Source organism: Rhipicephalus microplus, chromosome 4 (assembly GCF_043290135.1).
Source record: "Rhipicephalus microplus isolate Deutch F79 chromosome 4, USDA_Rmic, whole genome shotgun sequence".
NCBI lineage: Eukaryota > Metazoa > Arthropoda > Arachnida > Ixodida > Ixodidae > Rhipicephalus > Rhipicephalus microplus.
The window spans coordinates 148,623,077-148,651,024 of record NC_134703.1 but is presented as its reverse complement, the minus strand read 5'-3'; the positions used below and the strand labels follow the sequence as shown (position 1 = coordinate 148,651,024).

General features: G+C 45.9%; 1 protein-coding gene across 1 annotated transcript in view; it reads left to right on the top strand.

The window, feature by feature from the left end:
- The first annotated feature begins 8,244 nt into the window (after nucleotides 1–8,244).
- The window catches only part of LOC142814040 (uncharacterized), an 80,275-nt gene continuing 60,571 nt past the window's right edge, over nucleotides 8,245–27,948 (top strand). The window contains exons 1-2 of the mRNA XM_075891983.1: nucleotides 8,245–8,458; nucleotides 14,592–14,659. Of these exons, the coding sequence (XP_075748098.1) occupies nucleotides 8,347–8,458; nucleotides 14,592–14,659 (180 nt within the window). The 5' untranslated portion in view covers nucleotides 8,245–8,346. The remainder of the gene's footprint in view (nucleotides 8,459–14,591; nucleotides 14,660–27,948) is intronic.

The following is a 27,948-nucleotide window of genomic DNA, read 5'->3' as shown; positions in this document are numbered from 1 at the left end:
TTTTCACAGAGTTGCTTCCTCGAGAATAAAGGCTTCGAATAGAGCACAGCCAACGAGAGAAAACAAAGGGTAAGTAAGAGGACAGACACTTGCAGAGACCACTGTGTAAAATAAATGCCCATTTTTTTAACGGCAACCTCAGTTGTCGCAGCAAGTAGAGTACGTTTTATAGGCAGTACCTGCGTCTTTTTATAACCAGCGAAAACATTTATAGAAGTGCTCGGCAGAATAAAACAGATCGCTAAGACCCGCTCTCCCGTTCCCTGCCGAGTAAACTAGAGAATAAAAAATGAGGGTCCCTGGTGCCAATTTTTCAGTTTCATCGAACCATGCAGTTGAACGAGACATGAATGAACAATCAAGACAACCTAACGCAAAGTAACAACTGGTTTTACCGAGGCATGAAATTAAATTTAATGGTATCCGCCAACAGGAAATGTACCCCTAGAACTAACAATTTAACAGCTAAAAACGCGAAAAAAGCTCAATCAGTAGACATCAAGGAAACAGCTTAAATTTGTCGTAATAGCACGTGAGAGGCAACCAGAAAAGCTCAACGAACGTGAAAAGGCAACCTGCATTAGGACAGATGCGCACACGTGAGAATGCCGTGTAGACTGAGCTGGTCACTTGGTACGTGGAGTAAGAACAGGCATATCCTTTGTCAGTAGTAACTGTGCATGGCTGAGTGATTCACCCTTCTTTAATGGAACCAAGTTGGAGCCCATGAAAATGACACTTTTCCGCACGTAAAGTTAATTTTTTACTCCAGCAACACTTGAATAACAGTCCGAAAGTTAGAAGCTTAAAAACGTTATTTAGGTTCTGCCGTGATGGGAGTGCGAAATGCACTCGGCGTGCAAAAAACTGCCGTTTGAATGGGATCTATTGTAAGTCTCATATTGAGAGACTATTTTAACAGTAAAGTGAATTGGGTAATTTATTTTATTTTATTTATTTATTTACAAAATACTGCAGGCCCATTTAAGGGCCCCAGCAGGAGGGGCAAATATCATAACATTGCACATAGGTGTAAAACAGCAAGAACAAAAAGGTTACATCATATACAAAAGATACAAAAACATAGGTAATGGTTAAATACGCTCACGTGCCTCTACAGAGCTGGCTAACGATTGAGGTAGGCAGTTCCAGTCGTTTATGGTTCGAGGAAAGAACGAGTATTTGAAAATGTTTGTTCTGGACAATACTGTGTTAATGAATGAGTTTGTTGATGCCGGGTTTGTCTTGTTGTAAGCGGTTTCAGATTCAAATCACGGTTTACTGACAGCTTGTTGTTATTTAAAAGAACAAGAAATTTGAGCCTGTGAGTTTTACGACGTTTTCCAAGTGTGGGTATACTGTTTTCTTTCATAAGGTTTGTGGGGGAATCAGTTCTTCGGTACTTGGAGTAAATAAAACGTACTGCTTTGCGTTGGATTAGTTGGAGAGCCTCATTGTTTCTTTTTGTGTATGGGTCCAAACCGATTGAGGCATATTTAAATGGGGGGCGTATAACAGACAAATAAGCTAGTTTTTTTTACAGTAGAAGGAGCATGCTTTAGTTTATGTCTCAAAAGACGAAGTTTACGGAAAGACGATGCGCAAATATTAGAGATGTGCTTATTCCAGCTGAGGTCGTTTGTTAGTGACACCAAGGTACTTATACTCAACTACCTCAGCGAGTGTCTGGGTACCAGATTGATATGTAAATGGTAAAATATTTTTTTTGTTTGTTACTCGCATAAAGAAGGTTTTGTCTGTGTTTAACCTCATCTCCCATTGCTCGCACCATGCAAAGATATTTTGGAGGTTAGTGTTTAGCAAGACCTGGTCGTCATAGGAAGTTATTTCATTAAACAGCACACAATCATCAGCAAACAGTCTGATCTGAATCCGCGAAGAAACAGTATCAACAATGTCATTAATATAAATTAAAAATAATAAAGGCCCAAGTACACTTCCTTGGGGAACCCCAGAAGTTACAGGGAGCGGGTCAAAGCAATTATCGGCAATGCTTACAAACTGAGCGCGGTCAGACAAATAGGAAGAAATCCAGAAAATCATAAATTCTGGAAGGCCAATCGATTTCAGTTCTTGAATAAGCTTATCATGAGGAACAAGATCGAATTCCTTCGTGAAATCCAAGAAGATGATATCAACTTGACCTGCCTGATCTAAAATTTGTGAAAAACTGTGCAAAACAGAAATTAACTGAGTTTCTGTGAAAAACCCTTTCCTGAAACCATGCTGAACATCCGAAAGTATGTTATTTTCATTAAGAAACGTTATAATAAATTTAGCTATGATTTGTTCAAGCACTTTGCAAGACGAAGACGTTATAGAAATTGGACGATAGTTTGACAGCAAATCTCTATCACCCTTTTGTGCACTGGAGCAATGCGTCCCACTTTCCAGTCACGAGGCAAGCGGCCGGAATGGATGGAAGCGCGGAAAATGATTATAAGGAATTCTGATAGCATCTCGGCATATCGTCGTAAAAAGTGTTGAGAATTTGGTCAGGACCGGTTGAAGTTTTATATTTCAAATTCAGGAGCAACGAAACATTACCGGGTAAAGATAAAATATCTGGAACGTCGTCATTATTTCGAGAAAATTGGTGCAGTGGCTCGTTAGAGGCAGAAAAAACGTTATGGAAGTACAAATTGAAATGATTGGCAATAGTTTTCTTATCGACAATAGTTTCTCCTTCATGTGTGATTTGTGCAACACAATTGGTCTTTTTGCTCAAAAAGTTCCGAAATTTTCGTGGGGCAGACGTAATAAAGTTGGGTAGAATATCCTGAAAGTATCTAAACTTAGCTATCCTCACAGCCTCGTTCAGTGTGTCCTGGGCAGAAAGAGTAATATTGCGTGGAGCACCCTAACGTTTAAGCCGCTTTAGTTTCTTTTTCATGTGCAAGACATTTCGTGATTTATTACTATGTACTATATAGCGTTGAAATATTTCGCAAAATGTATTCGCTCTACCTGTGAGGTAACGAGATCAATGTCTGTGCCTTTCTCGCGTGCGCACATCCTCTGTTTTATTCCGCACTGCTTTCTTTGATGTTTCATTACACGTTTTCGACCGTTAAGCGCTTCTTTCACAAGTTTTAGCGTTTGTAATAATACCTACTTAACGTATTTTTAATGGCTTTTTAGTTAATTTATTGTTAGATCCGATAGAGACAAGTTCTGTGGACTGAGAATATTCAAAAGGCTGCTTTTTTCTTTATTAAACTTAGTTGTTAGTTTCCGCTTGTTTGAAATGATTCTCCTCTCTTCTTTGTCCCACCACATCGGTCGGCTCAAATGAACTCTTACCAAGAAAGAAAAGCAAACACCCGTTTCTAGCAAGACACCACAAGGAACTTATCAGAAACCAAAGCAGAAAGGTTTTCTCTGAAAGTTTGTCTTCTTTTCCTTTTTTAACCTTTCCGCAACCTTGCGGGTTTCCGCCAGACTCATTTGCAATACTTGTGTTCATGTGCTTCGTGTTGTCAATGAATTCTCTCTAGTGCTATCAGTTTATAGCTTTCTCGTTAGCTTAATCAGCAGAGCAACTGCCCTGAATAGGCATTGGGGCCGAGCAGTGGCGTGGCTAAAAAAAGAGGACGAGCTGGACGGGTTCAATCCGCCAACAGAAGTTTTTCACGCAAGCCGCCCACCCGTCCGCCACCTAGCCACCTTTTGCTTGGTCGCTTTGCGCTGACATGATTTAGTAACTTTTGGTGCTATATCTTATTATCATTCCTGGGATATTTTGCACTGAATGATTTTTGCATACGAAAAACGTGTAGTTGTGTTTGTGAAGATTTTGTCACTCTAAGATTTTGGGCAGGAATCTCGGCCGAGAGCGTTTGAAGTTGACTACGGGATTATTGCTACAGCAGTGGTCCTATTTACACCCGCCATAGTAGACCTCGCTGAAGTCGATCAGTACGACGATTTTCACTAAGCAGAGGCTTGTTTTAACGGGAAAAGCTGAACATGGTTGCGAGGCCTGATAAACCACGTTCAAGTATAGTCCCACCGCGGCGGTCTGGTGTCTGAGGTACTCGGCTGCTCACCCGCAGGTCATATGACCAAATTTCAGTTGTGGTGGCTGCATTTTCAATGAAGGCGAAAGTTCTGTGGGTCCGTGTGGTAAGATTGAGATGCACGTTAAAACCGCAGGTAGTCAAAATTTTCCAGGTTATCCACTATGGCGTTCCTCATAATCATATGGTGGTTTTGGGACGTTAATCCCCACATATCATCAGCCACGCTCAAGTATACTGCAGTGTTACTCCTCGAACGTGTTCTAAAATGCTGAAGCCAGAGACCAACATTTCTACTGAACTTTCGCACGTTATGCTAACATCTAAGCACACACACGCAAACATACTCATACACGCGCCCTTTACACAATATTTAGCTCATCTATTGAACTTATCTTGTGTGCTTGTGCTGGTATTAGGTCATGCTGCAGGTCAGCATGACGTAAGTTACCTAAAATTGCTGACCGTCTTTCTATGCGAATTTCAAATGTAGGAAGAAAAAATTCAGCAGATCCAGCGCATCTATGAATCGATGTTATGCGAAGCATTTGGAGGGAAGGTGAGAGCGTAGCAATTTTCCTTATTGAGCGACACGTCATGAAACTACGCTAAATATGTGTACAAATGTCGCACCCACAGACGTATGTTTAAGAGTTGAGGATGTTTATATAACCAGTTGTTTGCACTTGCACAACGATGCCAACTGGAACATGCGTATTAGCAATACAAGAAGGCAATATGTAGTGCTAATACTCGTGAGAATGCTGACCCTGCACACTGCTACATAAATCGGTTTCAGCGCATGGCGCCTATCCACAATTAACGTTAACCTGACGTGTCTGCTGTACCAAAAGAGTACATACTTTTTGTTTATAAAATTTGATAGCCAGCACTGCAAGCACTATTAACCCTTCACGAAGATTAGTGTCTATTTGAAAAATAGTTCAGAGACTTGGCCTATCTTTGTGGCAGAATGCTTCATTTGCACACAGTATACTTGGGTTCGATTCCAGGTATATATATATATATATATATATATATATATATATATATATATATATATATATATATATATATATATATATATATATATATATATATATATTGCTGATGCGGCGAATTTTCTGGCATGAAGCGTGCGCGTGCGTAGTGTTTTTTTTTAATCATTCTATCTCAAGAAACATTGAGGCCTTGCTTCTGTTTGACGCAGTCTTAATAAACACCGGCAATTAAGCCGAGGAAGATATCAGGGACGTTAACTTTACTGTTTCAGTATATCGAAGTAATTTTAATATATATGTAGAGAAATTACAGTAGATTGAAACACAACTTTACAACTTTCTACAGGCAGGAGCCAAACCGGCAGCCTCTGCATTACAGAACCGATGCTCTTACCAATCGAGCTACGGCGGAAAGACTGTTAGTCGGGGCCACCTGTAGCAATGATGGCGAGTGTACAACACGCTTTAAAGGTGAAGCTACTCAAGCAGTGGGTCGTGCGTGTCTGATTTATGTAGTAGTAGTAGTAGTAGTCGTGGTCTTAGTAGAAGTAGGTAGCCATCTCTCGTTTAGTCTTTGGAATGTGCACTGGATGGCGGTGCTTGCATATGGGGAATATATAATAAAGAGATGCGAGATCGTGCTACTTGGAGTGTTCACTGGATGGATGATTCGAGGAACGCTCGTACGGATTCACGGACGGATAGATGGACACACGGACAGACGGAATAACAGGCGCATGGATGGATGCATGGATGGACAGGCGAGTGAAAGCAGAGACTCACGGAAGGATGCATGGACTGACGGACGGATGGACGCATGGGCGCATAGACAGATGGACGCATGGACGCGCGAACAGACGGACATCGGGGCACACGGATGGACGAAAAAATGTATAGACGGATGTGCGAATGCACCCATGGACGGACGGACTGACAAACGCTTCGCCCCACTCATCATCATTCACTCCGTGCATACAGACAGGCGTGACATTGTGCGTGAAAGTTTAACCAGAGGACCTCTGACCACGAAGCACTTACACACTACCTCAAGGAATCTAGACTTAACGCATTTGCGCGAGAAATTTGAAGTACAAAAGGAAGACACATGAACACAGCGCTCCTTCCTTTCGTACTTCAATTTTTTTCGCGCAACTCAGTTAAGGTGAATTACCAACTCGCCCAGCAGTCCATGCTACTCAAGAATCTAATCTGCCGCAAGGAGGCTCTCTGTATAAGTGAGGGGGAAATCTCGCAGGCCCATTCCTTTGTTTGATAGCAAGCTAATCAAAATCAACAGATGATGAAGCCAGATCAGATTCATGGCACGTTAGTTGTGCTGTTTTTCAATTTTAAGAGTATAATAGGTGTTGTGATACAGATAGAAAGTTGTCATACGAATAAATACCAGATAATAGGAGTTAAATACCAGATAATAGAAGATAACGGTCACCATAAATCGGTTCGCAAGAGACTCGGATGCGTAACTCGAAGGTTGCAGGTTCGGTCTCTGCCAACATGGAGTGTTTTCGTTCTCGCCCAATGCGTTTTTCGCACCTGCAACCTATTCACGACAATGCACTTAAAGTAGCATAGATAATGTCACGTAGACTTTCCTCTGCTTGAATACTTGAGCTGATTCTCATTAACGTCACGTCAAGACCACGTCATGTAAGTCATGGTGCATGTGACATACCTACCATTATTTTTATGTTGGAACATATAATTTATGTCCGGTACAAAATAATGTCATGTCGCTTGAATTCACGTACAAAGAATGTTTCAAAATGTGTCCAATATAATTTAAAATTTACAGAAACGTGTTTCTTCGCGCTAGCAGCAGCTTTACCTTTACTGTGGTAGAGGGCATCTTGAGAGGCCTACAGACGTTATTAAGGCAGTGATTTAAAAATAAAGTAATCAAGTTTTTAACTGGTGGAAATAAGTGGTTGAGTAAAATGGGTGAAATCAACACCTTTCTGCGCATGGTCGATAGCCACTTTGAAATTTCTGAAAGGCAGCCAAAGGTAATCACTGTGCCGTGACGAAACCCCGCTAATTAGGCTGGGGAAACCAACATTTACGCGCAACTAGCGCACGTACAATTCACTTTGAAAACACCCATAATGAAGATGTTTCCCTCACATTGCAGAGCAGAATAAGCAAGTTTCCATAAGCGGCCATGCTGCAGGAAACTCTTGTCGCATAACGAAGCATCTAGATTTGCGCTTGATCACACAGAGTAAACACTGTCGTCACTGAAGGTGTTTTCGAAGTGAACAATAGATGCAGTCTCCGATATCTGTGGTTTAACTTGCCAAAGCCACCCTATGATTATGCGAGACGCCGTAGGGGAGGGCTCCCGAAACTTCAACCATCTAGGGTTCCTTAACGGGCACCCAAAACTGAGCACAAGGGCCTACAGCATTTACACCTCCATCAGAAATGCAGCATCACAGCAGGGATTTAATCCCGAGACCTGCGGATTAGCAGCCTTGTACCTTAGCCGTTAGATCACCACGGCGGGGCTAGATGCACCGTTTGGCGCATAGGTTTTGGTTTCGGCTAACTTAGTCAGATTTCATAGCACCACGGAGGCTACCAGTGGCCCCCTTTCAGGAAATTTTATTTGGTTATGTACTATTCGACGCGAGCCTTTAAATTAGCCCGTTTGACTACACTGCTCATTTCCACTGGTTAAACAGTGTATTATTTTCATTTTGTAATTACTGCCATACCTAATGTTAGTACGCATCTGAACGTACCTTCTGCCACAGTAATGGGAACGCCTCGGATAGTACGCAAATACCTCCTTTGTGTAATTTTTCTGTATTATTGGGCACAATCTTCAAGCACCGTGTATATCAAGATAACTGAAAAAAATTGAGAACAACAAGGTTTGGACGGCAGAGCTATTAAACTATCACAAAGGGCCGGTGATCCACAAAATACTAAAGAAAAATGCATTACGTGCAATATGAAACATTATCCGCAATTCAAAATGAGCGCTCATGAGAATCTAAAACGCCAAGCTACAAAAGTGAAAGCGGGTAGTGAACACTGGTTTCTTTAGGAGCTCATAGATATAGCAGATGTTTCTTTTCACAAGCATTTGTTTCAACAAATGTCGCTATTGAAAGCAATCTACACTTGAGACGTCCATATATCCATGCGGAACCAGACGCCTCTCCTTATGAGAGCTGCCAGCTTTAAATACGGGGCAAGCTCCCCTATAGTTCTCATCACTGCGGAGCACATTCAAAAGTGTTTATTTAGGCAACACCACACGCTTGCTGGTGCAGCTTGAAATGGCGATTATTCGATCGGAGCAGGCGATAATATTCAGCCTGTGGCTGGTTTTTCTCCTTGTTGTTCTTGCTGATGAAGTCAAGATTCATCCATGTTTTCAGCCATTTATGAGTAAGTACAACCTACTATCCGGTTAAATAGACCAAAAAAGACAGAAATCGAGGCGCTTGAAATTCTAATAAGTGTGGATTGAACGAAAGAAGTCACTTGGTCTGGTAGGTGCGTGTTTCCTGTAGGATGAAGAGAATAAGTACAGTATCGCACATTTGTGCTAGTTTTGGTATTGGAAATAAAGTGGTGCCGTGACACAAATGACAAGAGAAACTTCTGTAGATTTTGCGCACAGTGTTTTGTCTTGTCAGCATAGAAACTAAGTGATGCTCCTTTCAGACCCATAATAGCATCTCTCATCATAGTTAGTGCAGCCGGAAAAATCGGCGCAGGTGTTTTAAGAGAGACGCGCAAAACCTAACAGGGGATGAAGCACAGGCATGGCGCTCTATGATGTTGAAAAACTCTGTTCGCCTTACACGACGCTGTTGAGAATATGTTCGGTAGTTTTCATTTTCATGCAATCAGTAAACATAGTTTTTTGCCGACATTATTTAATACTTCTCGACGTTCACTGTGATATTTTGATAATAAACTCTTGGAGTCTACATAATATCAATGCGAGATTCTCGAGCTGGAATTTAAAGCAAATGAAACAGTTAGAAAAAATTACAGTGTTTCTCACAGCAATTATTTGCAAGATGACGTAAAAGTGAGCTAATTACTGTACGTACATTATTTATTTATTCATAAACCAAATTTAATCTAACATTGAGTTCAGTGGCCGTAGTTATCAGCTGGTGCTCCTAAAAATGCGAACATATCTGAAATTCCTACTTAATCAGCCCCTTGCCCACCCCTCACTGAACGTGGATCCAACAAAACCACGCACAAGAACTCAACGCTGTTTACATAATGCCACGCCCAACTTAGCATCAACGGCTGTTCTGACATATTGGACCCTGTCGAATTTTTCTACATCTACAACTCAGGTCTGGCTTTAGAACCTAAAGACACATTCGATAACATTATCACAAAGCAATCCTGGACAACTTCAGGCACTTCATAGGGGTTACAAAACACTCAATTACATTAAACACTTTTTATGCGCCATTGTTTTTTTTTATTTTTAAGAACTCCGCCCTTATGCATAATATTATGCGATTCAAAAATACAGATCCAAGTTTGCTTCACGTATAAAGTCAAGCAATTAGCGGTGTGAGGCCAACAAATTCAGTGGTCTTACAGTCATTCAAGCCAACATAGCGTACATCATTCTAGGCACAGGTCATACACCATCGCCTTGAAGGGAACGCCTCAAGGCATGGTCTTGTCTTCATCACCCCCTCTTTTTTTAAATTTCGCTGTGCTTCACCTCCCTGCCATCACCAACGACTGTAGCCGATGACTACGGGACCAGCGTGCTGCAGTGCACCCCAGCTACATTTGAATGTCTGGAAGGACGGGGGGTGGAGGAGTGGTCATCGCCGTGTCACCTTGGCGGCAATAAAAAGATGTTAGAATGGTTATTTATTTCCTGATGGGTGACTCAAGGGGTCTTTTAAAGCAATGCAGGCTACATCAGTATGAAAAGCCATACCAATGTGTGGAGAGCGCTGCTGACGCTATTCTTGTGTTGTCTTCGCCTGGCCTCCTTGCATTACTCGAGACCTCGCAACAAAAGAAAAAAAAAATCGGCAGATCCCACGTACCGGGGAATCGAAGGTACGCGAAGCATGCGGAGGGAAGGTGACCGTGTTGCAATTTTTATTGAGGGACACGTCATCAAATGACGCTAAGTATATGTACAAACGTTGCACGCACAGACATATGTTGAACAGTTGCAGATGTTTATATAACCACTTGTTTGCACTTACGCATTGATGTCAACTTTAACCTGCGTATAGCAACATCAGAAGCTGATATGAAGCGCTGACGCTCACGATGATGCTGGCCCTGGACACGGCTCGCGAAGATGCTGGCCTTCGGTTTCTTTTCATCCGCACTGCACGTCACCGCCCTCGGTATAAAACTCAGCTACGCATCAATCCACCCTCGAGGCCAATCCGCGAGGCCCAACAGATCCCCCTGCTTGGAATCTTCGTGCCTACCCAACGCCGAGCCGACTCCACTTCGGCCAAGCTTTGTATACGATGGGCGAACAGGTGGGCCGTACCATAGCCCGCCGGGTCTCCAGTAAGTGCGCTGCCATACTATGCAAGGATGCACTCCACCTTGGCCATACTTTTGCAACCAATATAAATCTCACTTCATCACCACCTTGCACATACGCAAACAGAATGATCAACTACAGGTCATCCACTAAAATACGATCATGCGGGTTCTAATCCACCCGATGAACCCGCGCAAAGATTCACGCGTTTTCGAGCGCTAAGGAGCTTCGATAAGCCAACCTCGCCCACCAACAAACGCAATATGTACAGACACATCCGGGTAGCCGCCTCTTAGACCGGCTACACTTGAAACACGACAACCACGATGATGAAAAGGTGGAGATGCGAGAAATCACAAGATGTGTCCTCCGGGTTTGACGCCTTCCCCGCAACATTTCCAGAGAAGACCACGTACGTCATCGCGAGAAGTGCCAGGAGCGTTAGAGTAGCACTTGTTCACCCAACCACGTGAGTTACGTGCGAATTGCAGTCGTGTTCGACAGAAACGCTGTCCTTTGACCACTAGGTCGTTATGATCATCACATATTTTGACGCCTGATGGCAATGTACCTTGTACCACGCAATAATGCTGCAATATTGAAGGTTGTATTATGAAGCTTGTATAATGAATGCCTGTGTTTGTAGAGAATGAACATCGTTTTCACTGAATTTCGAAAAAGATGCGCGGCTGCGTGGTGTGACACCTGCTTGCCCCTCAAATAGCCTGGGTTCGATCTTCACTCAAGCTAGGAAAATTTTGCTCTTTGTTTTCTTTGGATCTTTCTTTTCCGGTCATGCAAACAATGACTTTTTGTTCACAATCAACGACGCCCTTACAGACGCCGGAATTTGTGCAAAACAACCTTTTTCCCGCCATTGCGTCCAAATCGCTTCTCCCCAAGAAGTTGCCGTATTCGCTGACTACAGAGTTTTGAGCACTTCCGCCAAGTTGAATTCCATAAGGCTAGCAGCTTGTTTTACTGTATATGACATTAGGGTTTGTTGCTCTTGTGGCAAGCAATCCCTTTTTTCATCGTTATTATTATTCACGCAGTTAAACACCTACGCTTGCACATAACAAGTCTGAGTCATTTCTACCGGCTAGCGTTGATGTACAAACACTGCCGCAGTGTTCATTGGATCTCTTTAAAGAAGCAGTAAATTAAAGTGCTCTATAACATCAGACGTAACTTATGCCTTCACAGGTTTCGTGTGAACTAGTTTTAAAATAAGTATTTAAAAGTGAGTGAAGGCAGGTGTAAGATATTATCTTGCACGCCAGCATTTCGCCACCTGGACGTCAATGTGACATCACAAAATTTAGCCTTTCTTTGCGAATTCTGGCCACAATAGTTGCATGTAAGTGCCTTATATTTGCTTTCTTAATGTTATGTATTCGTTTAAACACAATGTAAGTAATATTTTATGGCAACAGATGGTTACACAGAACGTAAGAGATACTGCGATGTTATGTCACAGCACGTTTACCTGGTGCGAAAACCTATGTGACATCGTCACCTGCGCTTTGTACGCGCATTTTTATGCTCATCGTTTTCGGGCTGTAACAGTGTTGATCTTAGTATTGTGATAATGTAACTTACTTAAGCCGGGTGTTCAAAATTAAGCTTTTTAATGTTTTCTTAAAACTCGGCGCTGAAAAAATGTGACAACTACCTTTGCAGATAACCTATGTTTTTTTAAGGGGACACAAATTCAGACAGTAAATGTGGCTGTCAGTGACCCAATCAACCAAGATTTAGTAGCAATGAAATGTTTTGTGACTACAGAAAGCAGGCAGGTTTGAACTAAAAAGTTAGAGGCAGTCGCGTTTCGGCTCAGTCACATTTTAAAGAATTATTCTAGCATGTCTCTGCTCCAAGATATTCCTCGCCAAAGTTTAATTGTGTTTTGCATGAGTGCGCATCCAAGGAGGAGCATTGGCGTGAAGCTCCTTCCCGATGGGCCGTGGCAAATGCGTCGAAGGCATAGGCGCAGATGGTATCGGTTACCCTTTCATCACCGGCTGGCGATAGCAAGCTATAACCGTTCGTCCCATGAGGGAGGAACATTGCGCCCATATTCACCGCCTAGCATGCGTAATCACGCAAACCGCAATAGAACTTTGTCACAGGATATGTCAGAGCGCAGACATGCTATAATAGTTCTTCCAACAGTAACTGTGAAGAAACGCGGCTCCCTCTTACTTTTCAATACAAATATGCATGCTTGCTGCAGTCACTGTAAAGTTATTTATCTAGAATATTTCTTCCAAGTGTAACTATGTAGAAACGAGTCTGTCGTCAACTTTTCAACACAAGTATACATGCTTGCTGCAGTCAGAGAGAGGTTAATCATAACATCTTGCGTAATAGGGCCACTGACATCTATAATTTTTGTCACACATTGTGTCGCCTTGTCGTGCTTTATATGTTGTTTCCACTGCTGAATTTGAACAAAATTATAGAGCTTAACTTAGAACACCCAGTATACGAGAAAGGCTAAATTTCTCTTCAGCGTCCCTTTCAGAAGTGAAACGAGCATATCAGAACAATGCAGCACGACTCTAAATAAAGAAATAGTGCCATGCTTACAAGACCACATAGCCACTTGCCCTTTTTCCTATTGTGTTATCCTTACGCATCCTTTCTTGGCGTACCGTGTCAGCAAAAATAGTGGAATTCCTTCGGACTCTCATGAAATATACTTTGCGTCTTGGGATCATTCAGGCTCATATTCTCCAAAATTTTCTTGAGCCAGACTCGCTCGGGCACGCACTCACAAAAGGTTTCTTCAACCAAAGTCACTGGAACTCAAACTCACCCAAACATTACTAACCTATACTCACGCAAACTAGAAATCATGGCTCGATCCGAGTCTGAGTGAGCCAGAGTGAATCGACTTATGGTTGTATTCCCTGCCCTATGATGGGCAGTGACGGCTCGCAGCCTGTTTGAATGCGACTGCACTGCTGCTGTGGACGTAAAATTTAGCGCTTGCGACGCAACCTTCTATGAGCGGGGTCACTCATTCTCTATCTCTGCACAGCTCACGAGAAAGAAACGACGCCTGTCTTAAAACTTCAAATTGTGGGCCGTTTTCGCGTCTCCCAGGTGATGAATATTGATTGATCGATACGTGGGGTTTAGCTTCCTAATACCACCAAATGAATTTGAGAGACGCTGTAGTGGAGGCTCCGAAAACGCAGACTACCTCGGGTTCTTTAACATGCACCCAAATCTGGGCACACCAGCCTACAGCATTTCCACCTCCATCGAAAATGCAGCCGCAGCAGCCGGGATTCAATCCTGCTACCTGCGGCTCAGCAGCCGAGTATGTTAGTCACCAGATCACCATGTTAGGGCAAGCCACACAGGTGTTAAATGCTGAAGGGGATATGGCAGTTTCAGGGACCGAAGCGGCTTTCATGTCATCAATCCTTCAAACGCAAGGCGTTGCGAGCCCAGAGAGTTTACGAGCCGTCTGCCGATGCCTCGCGCCAGCGACTTTATGAGCTAAGTTCGTAGCTGCACCTCAAACAACAGCCCCTGCTCGTCCTTTGAGCGCTCTTCGACTACAGGCATCCAGTGAAGTGCGATGTTATGCATTCATTCCTTGTTTCACCTCGCTTCAGGCACATTCAATAACTGCGCTTGCGTGCTTTTACACGTACGTGGAACACATAACTTGCGGAGTGATACTACTGATTTCAACCTTATACGGAAAATGATGGCGACAGAAAACACCCGGCTAAAGAGTTGTAGTAGTCTTTGTTGAATCAAAGCACATGAACTACAGACGTTGTAGTGAATGGCCTAAAATTGTTTCAGAAAATGCTTACAACGCTTGAAAGTAAATTTGAATCATAAAGCTTTTTACCACCAATGTGGCACTTTCTCGTATTAGTCGTTCATATCCAAAACAAAGCAATCCTGCTGCTTGGTTTTCGGTATATTTAAACTGGAACCTGTAAGTGAAACTCTGTTACAAAAGCGCCACAACTGATGCTTTCGCTGATGCAGGCCCCCGTGCACAAAAGTGTGTGGACCGCTTTGCTGAATCTCGTGCGTGGCGAGATCGCCTGCGAGGTGTAAGTATGCCTTTTCGGTCGACCTCCAAGTAGTTAAGGGGACAATAAAGACAAATGAACTTTGCGTCAGAGTGAAAATATAATGTTTAGAAATATCTAAAACATCAATATTACCAACAGCAACTTCCTACTAGCCGAGAAAGTGAGGAATTAAACGGCAGCACAAGCAACACGAATGGGGACATTCTAAAGTGATCTTAACGGTGTCACACCGTCTGACTACGAGTAATGAAACCAACTGCAGTAAAAAAAAATCACACCTTATTCCCGGAGTGAAAGATGATGAGTGGGGTTAAGTTTTGGAGTGTTTGATTGGTAAACCGTGAATCGTTCATCCGAACGTCAGTCCATCCATCTGTCCGTCTGTCTGTGTGCTCGTCCGTCCGCACCTTCTGAGTGAATCAACGAACTAAGCAGTCACCTACGAGCTAGGAGGGACAAACCCCCAGCTTTAGGAGCTTCGCCCCTAAAAGAATCTTCGGTGCCTTAGAACACGCAGTACATTGGTGCTGGAACATTTCTACTTCGTTCAATGAAAAAAAAACATCTGGCATTACTTTCGTGAACGATGCAAGTGGTCGAAAAGTGCCGTTTTGGCCTGGTTGTACTGGAGATAGAAAAGTGGTGCCATTCAGCGCGGCTCTGTTTGCTACAACGCACGACACTCACTAAACAAAACTTCAGTTGCACGTCGTTAATTCCACATCTACATGAAATCAGGCAAAGCAGCACTGTCGAAATTTGGGCTTGTTGGTGCATTGTGACGACTGAAAATAGCGCTAAGAAACGGGGACACAAGAAGAGAACACATGGCACAGGCGCTAACTTCCAACATAATGTTTATTACCACCACACGCTCGCCTATATCACCAAAAAAGTAACATCCCATGACATGAATGATGCACACAAAAAAAATTAATTTCTTAGAAAATACAATTTTTTATCACCGAGCGTAAGAGAGGGAGTGCTGACGCACTTAGACCCTAGTGAACCGATAGCCTCAGCCTCAATAATCTCTCTAGTAAGCTTGTCAAACATTCTCTTGATAACTGTGCATGCATTGAATATCGGCGCGCAGCCGCAGGATTTACAATGTATGGCCAACCAACTCCCCTGGCCGTTTTTCACATTATTACAATGTTCTCTTAATCGATCATTAAGGCAACGGCCCGTCTGTCCAATATACTGCGTGCGGTGGTAATAAACATTATGTTGGAAGTTAGCGCCTGTGCCATGTGTCCTCTTCTTGTGTCCGCGTTTCTTAGCGCTATTTTCAGTCGTCACAATGCACCAAGAAGCCCAAATTTCGACAGTGTTGAACTTTATTTCTCGTACAACGGGCCCTTCTTTATGTTCATCTTCAAACCCGTGTGCCACATTCGCCTACATCGCTCTTGCGTCCTGTCAAGCTCGATCCCTTGCTTTTTGCATTCGCCACAGCATAATGCCTCAGGAAGTCAAGCGCCTTTTCGGCAACGTTGCCCCCTCAGTTGGTCATGGGCTTAGGGTGTGCAAAATCTTGAAGGCAGAATGGTATAAACAAGCACGTCTACATAAAAATTACTTGTCCGCCCTTCTGTTTATTCGTCTCGAAGATAGTGTGGCCATGCAGCAGCTTCGACAATTTCAGCGCCTCGCCGACCAAAGCACGGAATTCCTCTGGGCTCGACAATTGCTGGTGCTACACACAGGCGTCGCCAAAAAAGTAACCGATCAAAAGCCGACAGTTCACGTGCCTGAACAGATCACCGTGCCTCCCGACATCCTCCGGACTTTAAGCCTCGGGCCCAACTTTGCGATGGAACCTAAGACGTCTCCACCGGAACTTCTAGCCATGGTGCGACAAGTTTCGCGCCATGTGCCCGAACAAGAGCAACCACACTCCGTCTCAGAAGGCGTCGACACCGTTTCGCGCTACAGACCAGCAGGATCCAAAATTCCTCTCAGGAGAGTTGAGGCTTTTCTCAAGGAGCACTCTCTTACCGTCCTTCCCGCTGATAAGGAAGGAGGTTTCGCCATCCTGACTCTGGGACTATTTGGTTCTAAGGCTCACACTGCCGTAAGCTCTGTTTTCTTCTCTCGCGAGGACGTCCGCATTGAAGAAGTTAAATCGGAAGCAAAAAAGCTATGCAAAGACCTTGACCTCTCTCGAGTTGTCGGTGGCATCACAAATAGTAAGCATGACTTTTTAAAAGTGTTTTTTTAATGCAAAGACTCACAAGAGTAATATGCCTTTTAGGGTAATGAATTCAGAATGTGATACATGGCGAAAATCTATTGCTACTTTTTTGCAAGAACAGTTGAACTGGCTTGACGTTGATGATCCTTTCATAGTAAAAAGTTCTGATCAAGTCATAGATTATGTGAAAACTTGTGTCGATGAGCATGTTTATGGTTTTTCGGTCGACGTGACTGATTTATATTATTCTATTCCCCATGATCAGTTGCTTGCTGCGGTTGAAAAGTGCATAGATTTGTTTGGCTCTGTTAGATTTCAAACTGAGTGTGGTGTTCCTGTCAGTCGGTTTTTAGAACTTTTATCATTTTGCCTCAAGATGACCTACATTTCATGGGGTGACAATCCTTTTATTCAAAAGGACGGAATCTGTATCGGGTCTTGCATTGCGCCCATTTTAAGCGACATATTTTTAAGTAGAATTGACAGATCGATTTACCTACATCTAGATAATTTGAAGATAAAAAAAGTGTTCCGGTATGTCGATGACTATCTTGTTTTATTAACTAACGACACGGTAGCGGACGAGGCAGGCTTGGCAAAAATAATTTCACATTTTTCTGAGTGTTTTAAACCCTTGACTCTCACACACGAACTGCCTGAGTGCAATGCCATAAAATTCCTCGATATCCTCTTCACCTTTCATCCCAACCGCATATGTTGGGCTTACCAACGACGTATGAACAAACCGGTCCTTCCTTACCAATCAGCTCACTCCAAACTAGTGAAAAGAGGCATCATCAGTCATTGTTTTCGTCATGCTTTAAGCAAATCTTGTGAGCATGAAACCGCCAATAGTTTTCATAATCAGTCAGACCGTTTGTTGAAAGCAGGTTATCCTATGCACGTCGAAACTTCAGTTGCAGAAGGCTTGCTTCGTACGCTTCGCAACCCAGGATGTACAGCGAGTCGTGATGCCGAGAAACCGAAGCACCTAGTCGTCATACCATACTCTCACAAGATATCGCACAACCTAAAGAAATTAGCTAAGCGCTCTGAAGTTAGGGTTGTCTTTTCGGCTCCCAAGAAGTTGGTCAGCCTTTGTGGCCTTGATGACCATGACGGAAAACTCAAAGGTTGTAGTAAGAAGCATCGAACTGTTTATGTTCCCTGCATCATATCCGTTGTTTATCGTATCCCGCTTTCTTGTGGTAAAAGTAAATTGGCCAGACGGGCCATTGCCTTAATGATCGATTAAGAGAACATTGTAATAATGTGAAAAACGGCCAGGGGAGTTGGTTGGCCATACATTGTAAATCCTGCGGCTGCGCGCCGATATTCAATGCATGCACAGTTATCAAGAGAATGTTTGACAAGCTTACTAGAGAGATTATTGAGGCTGAGGCTATCGGTCCCGCTTTCTTGTGGTAAAAGTAAATTGGCCAGACGGGCCATTGCCTTAATGATCGATTAAGAGAACATTGTAATAATGTGAAAAACGGCCAGGGGAGTTGGTTGGCCATACATTGTAAATCCTGCGGCTGCGCGCCGATATTCAATGCATGCACAGTTATCAAGAGAATGTTTGACAAGCTTACTAGAGAGATTATTGAGGCTGAGGCTATCGCTTCACTGGGGTCTAAGTGCGTCAGCACTCCCTCTCTTACGCTCAGTGATAAAGAATTGTATTTTCTAAGAAATTAATTTTTCTGCGCATCATTCATATCATGTGATGTTATTTTTTTTGGTGATATAGGCGAGCGTGCGGTGGTAATAAACATTATGTTGGAAGTTAGCGCCTGTGCCGTGTGTCCTCTTTTTGTGTTCCCGTTTCTTAGCGCTATTTTCAGTAGGCAAAGCAGATATCACCAGTAGAGTGAGCGTCACAAGCCAGGCGAACCGAACTCCTTTCTTTTGATGACGATCGTAATCTTAGATGTCAAATCCTTTTCCTTTCTCAGGAGCTCGAACGATCTGGAGCAAGGCGCTGTCACGTTGAGTGCCGCAAACGTCCAGTTGCCAGAGTCATAAAATATATTCGCTTTCGCCCGAAAGTTCTGACCGGCCGATGGTGTGTCAGTGTCGCGCGGCTTACCAAATGTAACGCCCAACGTCGCATTTGGTCAGCATGCCGCCATTTCATTCCCTGAGTCGTGCCTGCTGTAATGATGCGCTTTCGCTGCCGGTAACGCATGATACTTGGTATCCACTTTTAGGGGCAAAGCTCATAAAGCTATCGGTCTGTCCATCCCTTGTATTTATCGTGGCACGAGACCACCTAGTTGTACGATGTGCGCTATATTGGGGTAGGAGGGGGCCGATGGACGGGCGGAGGATGGACAGACAGAGAGACATATGGACTGATGGACGGACATACGTACGTACGTACGTACGTACATACATACATACATACATACATACATACATACATACATACATACATACATACATACATACATACATACATACATACATACATACATACATACATACATACATACATACATACATACATACATACATACATACATACATACATACATACATACATACATACATACATACATACATACATACATACATACATACATACATACATACATACATACATACATACATACATACATACATACATACATACATACATACATACAAAAAGACAGACAGAAAGACAGACAAACGAACGGACGCTTCACACCAGTCATCATATTTCAGGCCGTAGATATGCTTTGTATGTTTTCCGTGGCCGGACAATTTGCGTCCACGCACTCTGCCCAGCCGGCCATCAATGATCTTGCTCGCTGCTGGGCTTTGCTCTAGCAGCCTCAGAGGTCGGCAAAATTCAATCAAGTTTTATTCGTAATTGATCATCATCCCCCCCCTGCTGGAGACCCCTTCACTGACACGCGGCGGTGAGGCAACAGAAGTCTTCATGCTTGAGTTTGTAGCAACATTTCTTCAATTTCCATTATTGAATGATTGATACGTGAGGTGTAACGTCCCAAAACCATCATATGATTATCAGAGATGCTGTATTGGAGGGCTCCGGAAATTTCGACCATCTGGGATTCTTTATCGTGAACCCAAATTTCAGCACATGGGCCAACAACATTTCCACCTCTATCGACAATGCAGCCACCGCAGCCGGGATTTGATCCCGCAACCTGCGGGCAGGCAGGCGACAACCTTAGCCACTAGACCACCGCGGCGGGGCTTTAATCGTTTTCCTTCAAGCCTTCTATCAACGTTCTGATGGCTCGCTCCGTTAAACAATGTGATGCGGGACAATAGGGCACTGTAGCCAAGTGTTTTACTTGACTCTGAGTTCGGAAAATGCGCAAAGGGAAACCCAAGAACTGAGGTCTATTAACCATCACAAGAGTAGGAGGTTGATCGAACATCGCAAGAATAGCCTTGAGGGCCTCCACTGTCACTCCTGCTGTTGCACATTTCATTGGAACTGCTTCTATCCACCTCGTTTTGGAACTCACAACTACCAATATCATATGTCCTTGTCACGCGTATATGCTGATGCCTGGTTCACTCGTCGGGCGTTGCGAAATAAACCATAGAGGCTGATGGTACGAAACGAAACTCCCACTTCATTACCATAAAAATCACGAAACACAAGAACAACAAAAACACGCTCACATTGAAAAACAAAGAAAAGGAAATGTCTTAGTGACGCGCGTTTAAAGGTCCGATGCGGTTTGCCTTCTCTATTTCTCGCGCTAACAGTTGTGGCGTGGCCTCTAGTCCGCTGGGAGTCCCTCTCAGGCGTGATGATACGCCATATCGATGCTCAACGGTGGCGACGATGTTGAAGAACCACTACAGTGGTAGCTCCAGCGGTTTCTCGCCGAGGCAGGTGCTCGGGCGGGATACACTGCAGACCAGGGTCGGCGGTGGTTCCGGGGCTGCTCGCCGAGGTCGGTGCTTGGGCGGGAAACTGCAGCCCAGGATCCACGGTTGCTCTGTGACCTGCTCGCCGAGTCAGGTGCTCGGGAGGGAAACTGCCGCCCAGGATCAGTGGTTGCTCTGTGAGCTGCTCGCCGAGTCAGGTGCTCGGGCGGGAGCCTGCGGCGAGACCCAGTCCGAACTTCCGCAGCCCTTGGCCCCTCGAACGCCACGTCACAGCTTTCATGTTCCTCACTCGCCCCACGACCTCTTCCTTTTCCTCTTCTTCTCCCTCATTCCAGCATTTAAATTACCTATTCAAGACAACTTCTTTTTCTTCTTCTTTTCTTCATCTGGTCGTTCTTGACAATGGCCCCCACTTTTTTGAGTTCGTCTCCACTAGCACAATACACTTCACTGTACCGCACAACACTTCCCTGCACGACACAGCACTTCACTTCATGACGTATCCCGGCACTTCCTTTCACCGCACGACACTTCACTTCACGGCACATCACGTCACTGCATGGCACACTTAAATTCACTGTGGCACCACTAGACTTGCCTACAGTAACACGCACATCCATCTTCGTGAGTCACAGTCACACTTCACTGTCACCCCACATCTGCAATGAAACAACGATACTAGGTATGTGTCCGCACAGAGTCTCCTATATCATCATTCTACTCATAAAATCTGCGCCAACATTGTCTCTCCCCTTTATGTACTGGACCGAGAAACTGAACTCCTGTAAGATAAGGCTCCACTGCATGACTTCAACGTTTTTATGCTTCACCCGGTTGAGGTACTCCAGCGTCTGGTGATCCGTTTGCACCACAAACTGGGTTCCACACAAATAAATGTGAAATCGTTTAACAGCCCATATTAAAGCAAAACAATCCTTCTCCACCGTAGCGTAGTTTCTTTCCCGGTCATTCGGCTTCCGACTTGCGTACAAGACTGGATGCAAGATCCTATCAGATTCCTGCAAATGCACCGCTCCTACACCCCTTTCTGATGCATCCATTCGCAAAACAAACGTCTTACTGAGATCTGGTGCCATAAGGACCAGGGGTTCAGCCATACACCTCTACAGTTGCTCAAATGCCTGCTCATGACATTTCGACCAAGACAATATGTTAGGTGCGTTCTTTTTGGTGAGATCGGTAAGGGGACTCACTATATCCGAACAATGAGGGATTAATTCTCTATATTAGCCTGTAAGGCCCAAGAATGATCTCAACTGCTTCTTGTTCAATGGCCTCGGAGCAGACTGTATCTTCTCATATGTGTCAGGATGAGCTGCGATGTGTCCTATTCCCAGGGTGTGTCCAAGGAAGGGAATCGCTTGAAACCCTATTCGGCATTTCGTCAGTTTCACTGTGATCGCCGCCCCTTGGAGCCTACGAAACACTTCCTGTAATGTCTTCACATGTTCCTGCCAAAAATTTGTCGCCACCAGGATATCGTCGATATAATGCTCCACGTTTTGGAGTTTATTTAACACTATTTGCATGAGTTTAGTGAAAGTCTGCGCAGCAATTTTCAGTCAGAAGGGCACGAATCTGAATTGAAATAACCCTTGTGCACATGAGAAGGCCATTTTTGTTTTTGATGCTTCATCCAAGGGTATCTGCCAGTACCCTTTAGTTAGATCCAGCTTTGAAAAATACTTTCTTCCCACGACCTTCGCAAATACTGCGTTAACTAGTGGTATGAGCTCTGCGTCATCAAACAGTACCTTATTTAGATGCCGGAAATCCACACAGTCTCTGTTAGACCCGTCAGACTTTTTTACCACCACAAGAGGTGAGTTGTACGCAGATGTGGAACGCTCAATAATCCCCAGGTCCAACATCTGTTTGATTTCCATATCTATGTCTTTCTGGACAGCTAGTGGCAGAGGATACTGTTTCACATGAACCGGCCTCTCCATGGTTATTCGCATACTGCACTTGAGCAACGTCGTCTTGCCTGGAATGTCTGAAAAGATTTCGTCGAACTCTTGTAACACATTTGCCACTTCTTTCCTCTGCACCTAATTGAGATCGGGGTTTAAAACCACCTTCTCTCGACGTATTGTTTTGGTTATGCTGTATGTGGGTATTTCTTCTTCGTATGGATCTCCCAACTGCGTCTACGAAACGACCATGCCTGCGACGTCCTCTGCTTTGTTGGTTTGCCTGTCCTCGTATCTTTTCAGTATGTTGACATGCAATACCTTTCGTCTTTCTCCAATTTCAAGTTCATAGTCGACATCAGTCACTTTTTTCTTCACCTCAAAAGGTCCCTTCCAACTCATTGTGAGCTTGTTGTTGTCACTTGGTAGGAGTACCAGTGCCTTGTCCGCAACCTGCAAGACCCTTTTTCGGCTTTTTCTATCATAATACTTCTTGTATGATGCCTGGGCCTCAGCGAGGCTCTCCCGTGCGATGCGACAAGTTTGTTCAAGCTTGCCCCGAAGTTCTAATAGATACATATACGATGACTTTTGCTCTTATTTCAATTCAGTCTTCGACCAGCCTTCCCTCAGAACCATTAGTGGTCCTCTATACGCTCTTCTATAAATCAACTCGAACGGCGAAAAGCCGGTGCCAGCCTGCGGCACTTCCCTATATGCAAACAAGAGTGCCGGTAGGTATCGATCCAACTCCTTGGGTTTCTCCTGGCACACCTTGCGCAACATATTCTTTAGCGTGTCATTGAACCTTTCAACCAAGCCGTGACACCTGTGTTGATAAGGTGTCCTCAAGAGGTGTCGCATAGACAGCAGTCTACAAATCTCCCTCATCAATTCCGAGGTGAAATAGGTTCCTCTATCCGTTAGTATCTTTCTCGTAACCCCATACCTCGTAAACATTTTCACCAAGACCTCCGCTATTATTACCGTATCCGTGGTTTTCATTAGAACCGCATCCGGGTACCGAGTAGCCACATCCACCATTGTAAGTCTGCACTTATTTTCTCTTTGGGATACTGGTTTTATAGGTCCTACAGTGTCCACGGCGACTCTTTGAAAAGGTATTGTAGGCTTGTGCCACAGGAGCGAAAGAAAGACATGCCTGGATGATAACCGATGCCAGCACGGAACGTGAGCCGTGGCTTCACGTGCCACAGCCTAGCGCCTTCTTTATTTTCTTCTGTCGCCATCGCGCGCTCTCCGGTTTGCGCGCCGCCCGAACGAGGGCGCTACAGGGCCCGCCGTGTAGACTGGAAGTCGGAATGTGACATGCCGTTTGTGGTATTCCAACGGAAGATCAGTCGTAGATGACAGGCTTTCTAGGGCGGTCTCCAGGTACGCCGGCTTGAGTCGGTCCAAGCTGACTGTCTCTTCACGGCCGTTCTGAAGTAGAGTGGCAGTTTTGGGGGTGCGGTGAAGGACGCGGAATGGTCCGTCGTAGGCTGGTGTCGAAGGTGGTCTGACCGCGTCGTGGCGCATGAAAACATGTGTTGCAGTGGCCAGATCAGGGTGGACGAATATGGTCTTGTGTTCGGAAGGTCTGGGTGGAGTGGGCCGGAGGTCTTGAACGCAGTCGAGGAGGCGTTGTAGGAATTGCTGTGGCTGGTCTGGTAGCTTCGTTGACGTGAAGTAGTCTCCCGGAAGCCGTAGAGAAGTGCCATACACCAGCTCTGCTGTTGAGCACTGCAGGTCTGCCCGGATGACAGCTCGTAAACCTAAGAGCACCAGTGGCAAGGCATCAACCCAGGTGGCTCTATTGAGGCGGGTAGTCAAGGCGGTCTTCAGTTGTCGCTGAAGGCGTTCCACCATGCCGTTGGCGCAGGGATGATAAGCCGTGGTACGGCAATGTCTGGCTCCGAGGATGCGATTAAGGCAAATAAACAGCGAGGACTCAAACTGACGTCCACGGTCTCTTGTCACGTTGTCAGGACAGCCAAAACGGGATACCCACGTAGAAATGAATACGCGGGCAACTGTCTCGGCTGTGATATCTTGAATTGGAACAGCCTCTGGACAGCGTGTGAAGCGATCGACCATGGTCAATATATAACGGTACCCCTGAGACACTGGTAGAGGGCCCACAATGTCTAGATGAACATGGTCGAAACGACGGCCGGGTGGAAGGAAAGGTTGGGGCGGCGTCTTAGTATGACGGGAGACCTTTGTCATCTGGCAGGGCAGGCACATGCGCGTCCAAGCGCGCACATCACCGTTGATTCCGGGCCAGACATAGCGCTGGGTGAGAATACGCTGAGTAGCCCGAATGCCAGGGTGACAGATGTCGTGTAAGGAGTGGAAAACGGTGCGTCGTAATGAAGTGGGAACGAAAGGGCGGGGAAGGTCAGCTGAGACATCGCACCACAAGCGCTCAGATGATAATGGATGAGGCACCAGGCGTAGTCGGAGAGAACGGGGGTTCTCCCGAAAAGCGGCAAGCTCTCTATCATCCTGCTGTGCCGGGGAGAATGAGGCCCAGTCGATGGTTGGCGGTGGAGAGTCAACCGCGTCTATACGAGAAAGGGCATCTGCGGCAGTGTTGTCAGCTCCTTTCACGTGGCGGATGTCAGTCATGAACTCCGATATATAAGCCAGATGGCGGAGTTCACGGGGCACGTACTTGGATGAGTCAGTGCGGCAAACATACGCCAGTGGCTTATGGTCAGTCAGCACGTAAAACGAGCATCCTTCCAGGAAATGCCGAAAGTGCTGTATTGCAGCGTAGATGGCTAGTAATTCCCGGCCAAAGACGCTGTAGCGGGTCTCAGCAGGAAGTAGCTTCCGAGAGTAAAACGACAAGGGTCTCCACTCGGAGTTAATGCACTGCTGTAAGACGGCTCCGACGGCCACGCTGGATGCGCCCACCATCAACCGAGTAGGGGCGTTGCTGCGTGGATGTATGAGAAGCACGGCGTTAGCGACCGCTTGCTTAGCAGCAGCAAAGGTGGCCTGAGCCTCTGACGACCAAGGAATGGCGGAGGACGGGCCGGCGGTTGACCGAAGGAGGTCGGTGAGCGGTCGTAGCAGTTCGGCACAGTGTGGTATGAAGCGCCTGGAAAAATTCACAAGCCCCAGGAATTGGCGTAATTGGTGCAGTGTTGTAGGCTGAGGATAATCCTGAATTGCTTTAACGTGGGACCGGAGAGGGCGTATTCCTTTGGATGATATGTGATGGCCCAAGAACTCGAGCTCAGATGCGCCGAAAGTACACTTAGAGGCATTCACAACGAGGCCGTACTGCTGAAGACGTTGGAGCAGAGCGCGTAGATGATGCTCATGATGTTCAGGTGTGCGGCTGGCGATGAGGACATCGTCAAGGTACGCAAACACAGTAGGAAGACCCCGTGTGACCTCTGAAATGAACCGCTGGAAAGTTTGAGCCGAATTGCGGAGTTCAAAAGGCATCCGCACGTATTCAAACAACCCAAAGGGCGTCGCGATGGCGGTCTTAGGTATGTCGGCGGGCTCGACAGGAATCTGGTGGTACACCTTAACAAGGTCCACTTTGCTGAAAATTGTGCAGCCGTCAAGGCGCGATGTAAAATCCTGGATGTGAGGTAGAGGATAGCTGTCGTGGACAGTCTTGGCGTTCAACGCTCGATAGTCCCCACAAGGACGCCAGTCCCCAGGATCACGCTTTGGCGCCAAATGCATAGGGGAAGCCCAAGCGCTTGACGACGGGCGGATAATGCCGAGCTGCAGCATGTGGTCAAACTCCCGTTTACCAATAGCTAGGCGGTCTCCGAACAGGCGGCGTGGTCGAGCGGCTGCCGGTGGACCCCGGGTGGCGATGTGGTGTGTCACCGTATGTTTAGGCGGCTGAGTGAGGTTGCACGGTTTAGTTAACTCCGGGAAACTCGCCAAGATTTTTTCGAACGGAGAGGAAGGTATCAGCATGCGGATGGCCATTGGAGCGATGTCGGACAGGACTCCCGAGATGGAGAGACGAGTCTTACTATCTATGAGGCAGCGCCGCCGCACGCTGACGTCTAAATCGAAGTATGAGAGGAAGTCCGAGCCGATGATCGGTTGAACCACGTCTGCGATGACGAAAAGCCACCGGAAAATGCAGCGAAGGCCGAAGTCGAGGGTGAGAGATCGGAGCCCATACGTTGCTATAGACGAGGCGTTGGCAGCACGAAGCACTTGTCCCTGTGACTTTGAACGATCAGCCTTAGTCGGGGGCACAACGCTAATTTCCGCGCCCGTATCTATAAGGAACCTAGCGCCCGATAGCTGGTCCGTGACCATGAAAAGGCGGCTGGGACGAGAAGGGAGATCACACGCCGCCGTCAGTGATCCCGGCAGGCGTTTCCCTGCCATGAACATAGGGGTGTACACTTAATGGCTCGGTGTCGGAAACGCCGGTGGTACCAGCAGAGGGGTGGAGGGCTGGGACTCCGAGCATCTCGTGTGCGTGGAAGAGCTCGACGACCGGAACGAGGCGAACGAGTCTCCTGCAGGGGGCTCCGGAGTGCGGCAATGGAGGCGGCGAGTTCGTCGATGCGGGCCTCAAGGCGCGAAATCGCTGTGTCTGCTGGTGGTAAGACAGCGTTGACAGATGGGGAGGTCGCTTCATGAACCTGATCGGCGAGCTCCGCCAGGCGGTTGAGATTGACGTCGCCGGCCGCCGCGCGTACGAGGCGAATTGGCTGAGAAAAACGTTGGAGGAAGAGCTCGCGAAGCAACGCTGAGTGGGCAGAGACGTCGTGTTTCCCAAGAATCTGTCGCATTCGGCGCAGTAGTTGGGAGGGGCGCCTGTCGCCAAGGTCCCCCTCTGCAAAGAGCTGCTGTAGGCGGACGCGTTCCGAAGGCATGAATCGTTCCAGCACCTTGGTTTGAAGGTGCTGATATGGCGTAGTGTCCGAGGGGTTGGAAAGGACGTCGGACAGCTCGCTGGCAACGTCAGAAGGAAGGACGGAGGCTACGTGGTAGTAGCGTGTCGTTTCCGAGGCGATGCGGTACAGGGAGAATTGCGCCTCGACCTGATGAAACAAACTTTCGGGTCCTGTGGCCAGAAAGATGGGAGACGCAGTTGCACGGCCGAGACATCCTGCGGGCGTGAGGCTTGCTCGGTTGAGGGTGCATACGAGTCAGTCATTGTCTTCGTCCGAGGTCACCACTTGTAGGCTTATGCCACAGGAGCGAAAGAAAGACACGCCTGGACGATAACCGATGCCAGCACGAAACGTGAGCCGTGGCTTCACGTGCCACGGCCTAGCGCCTTTATTTTCTTCAGTCGCCATCGCGCGCTCTCC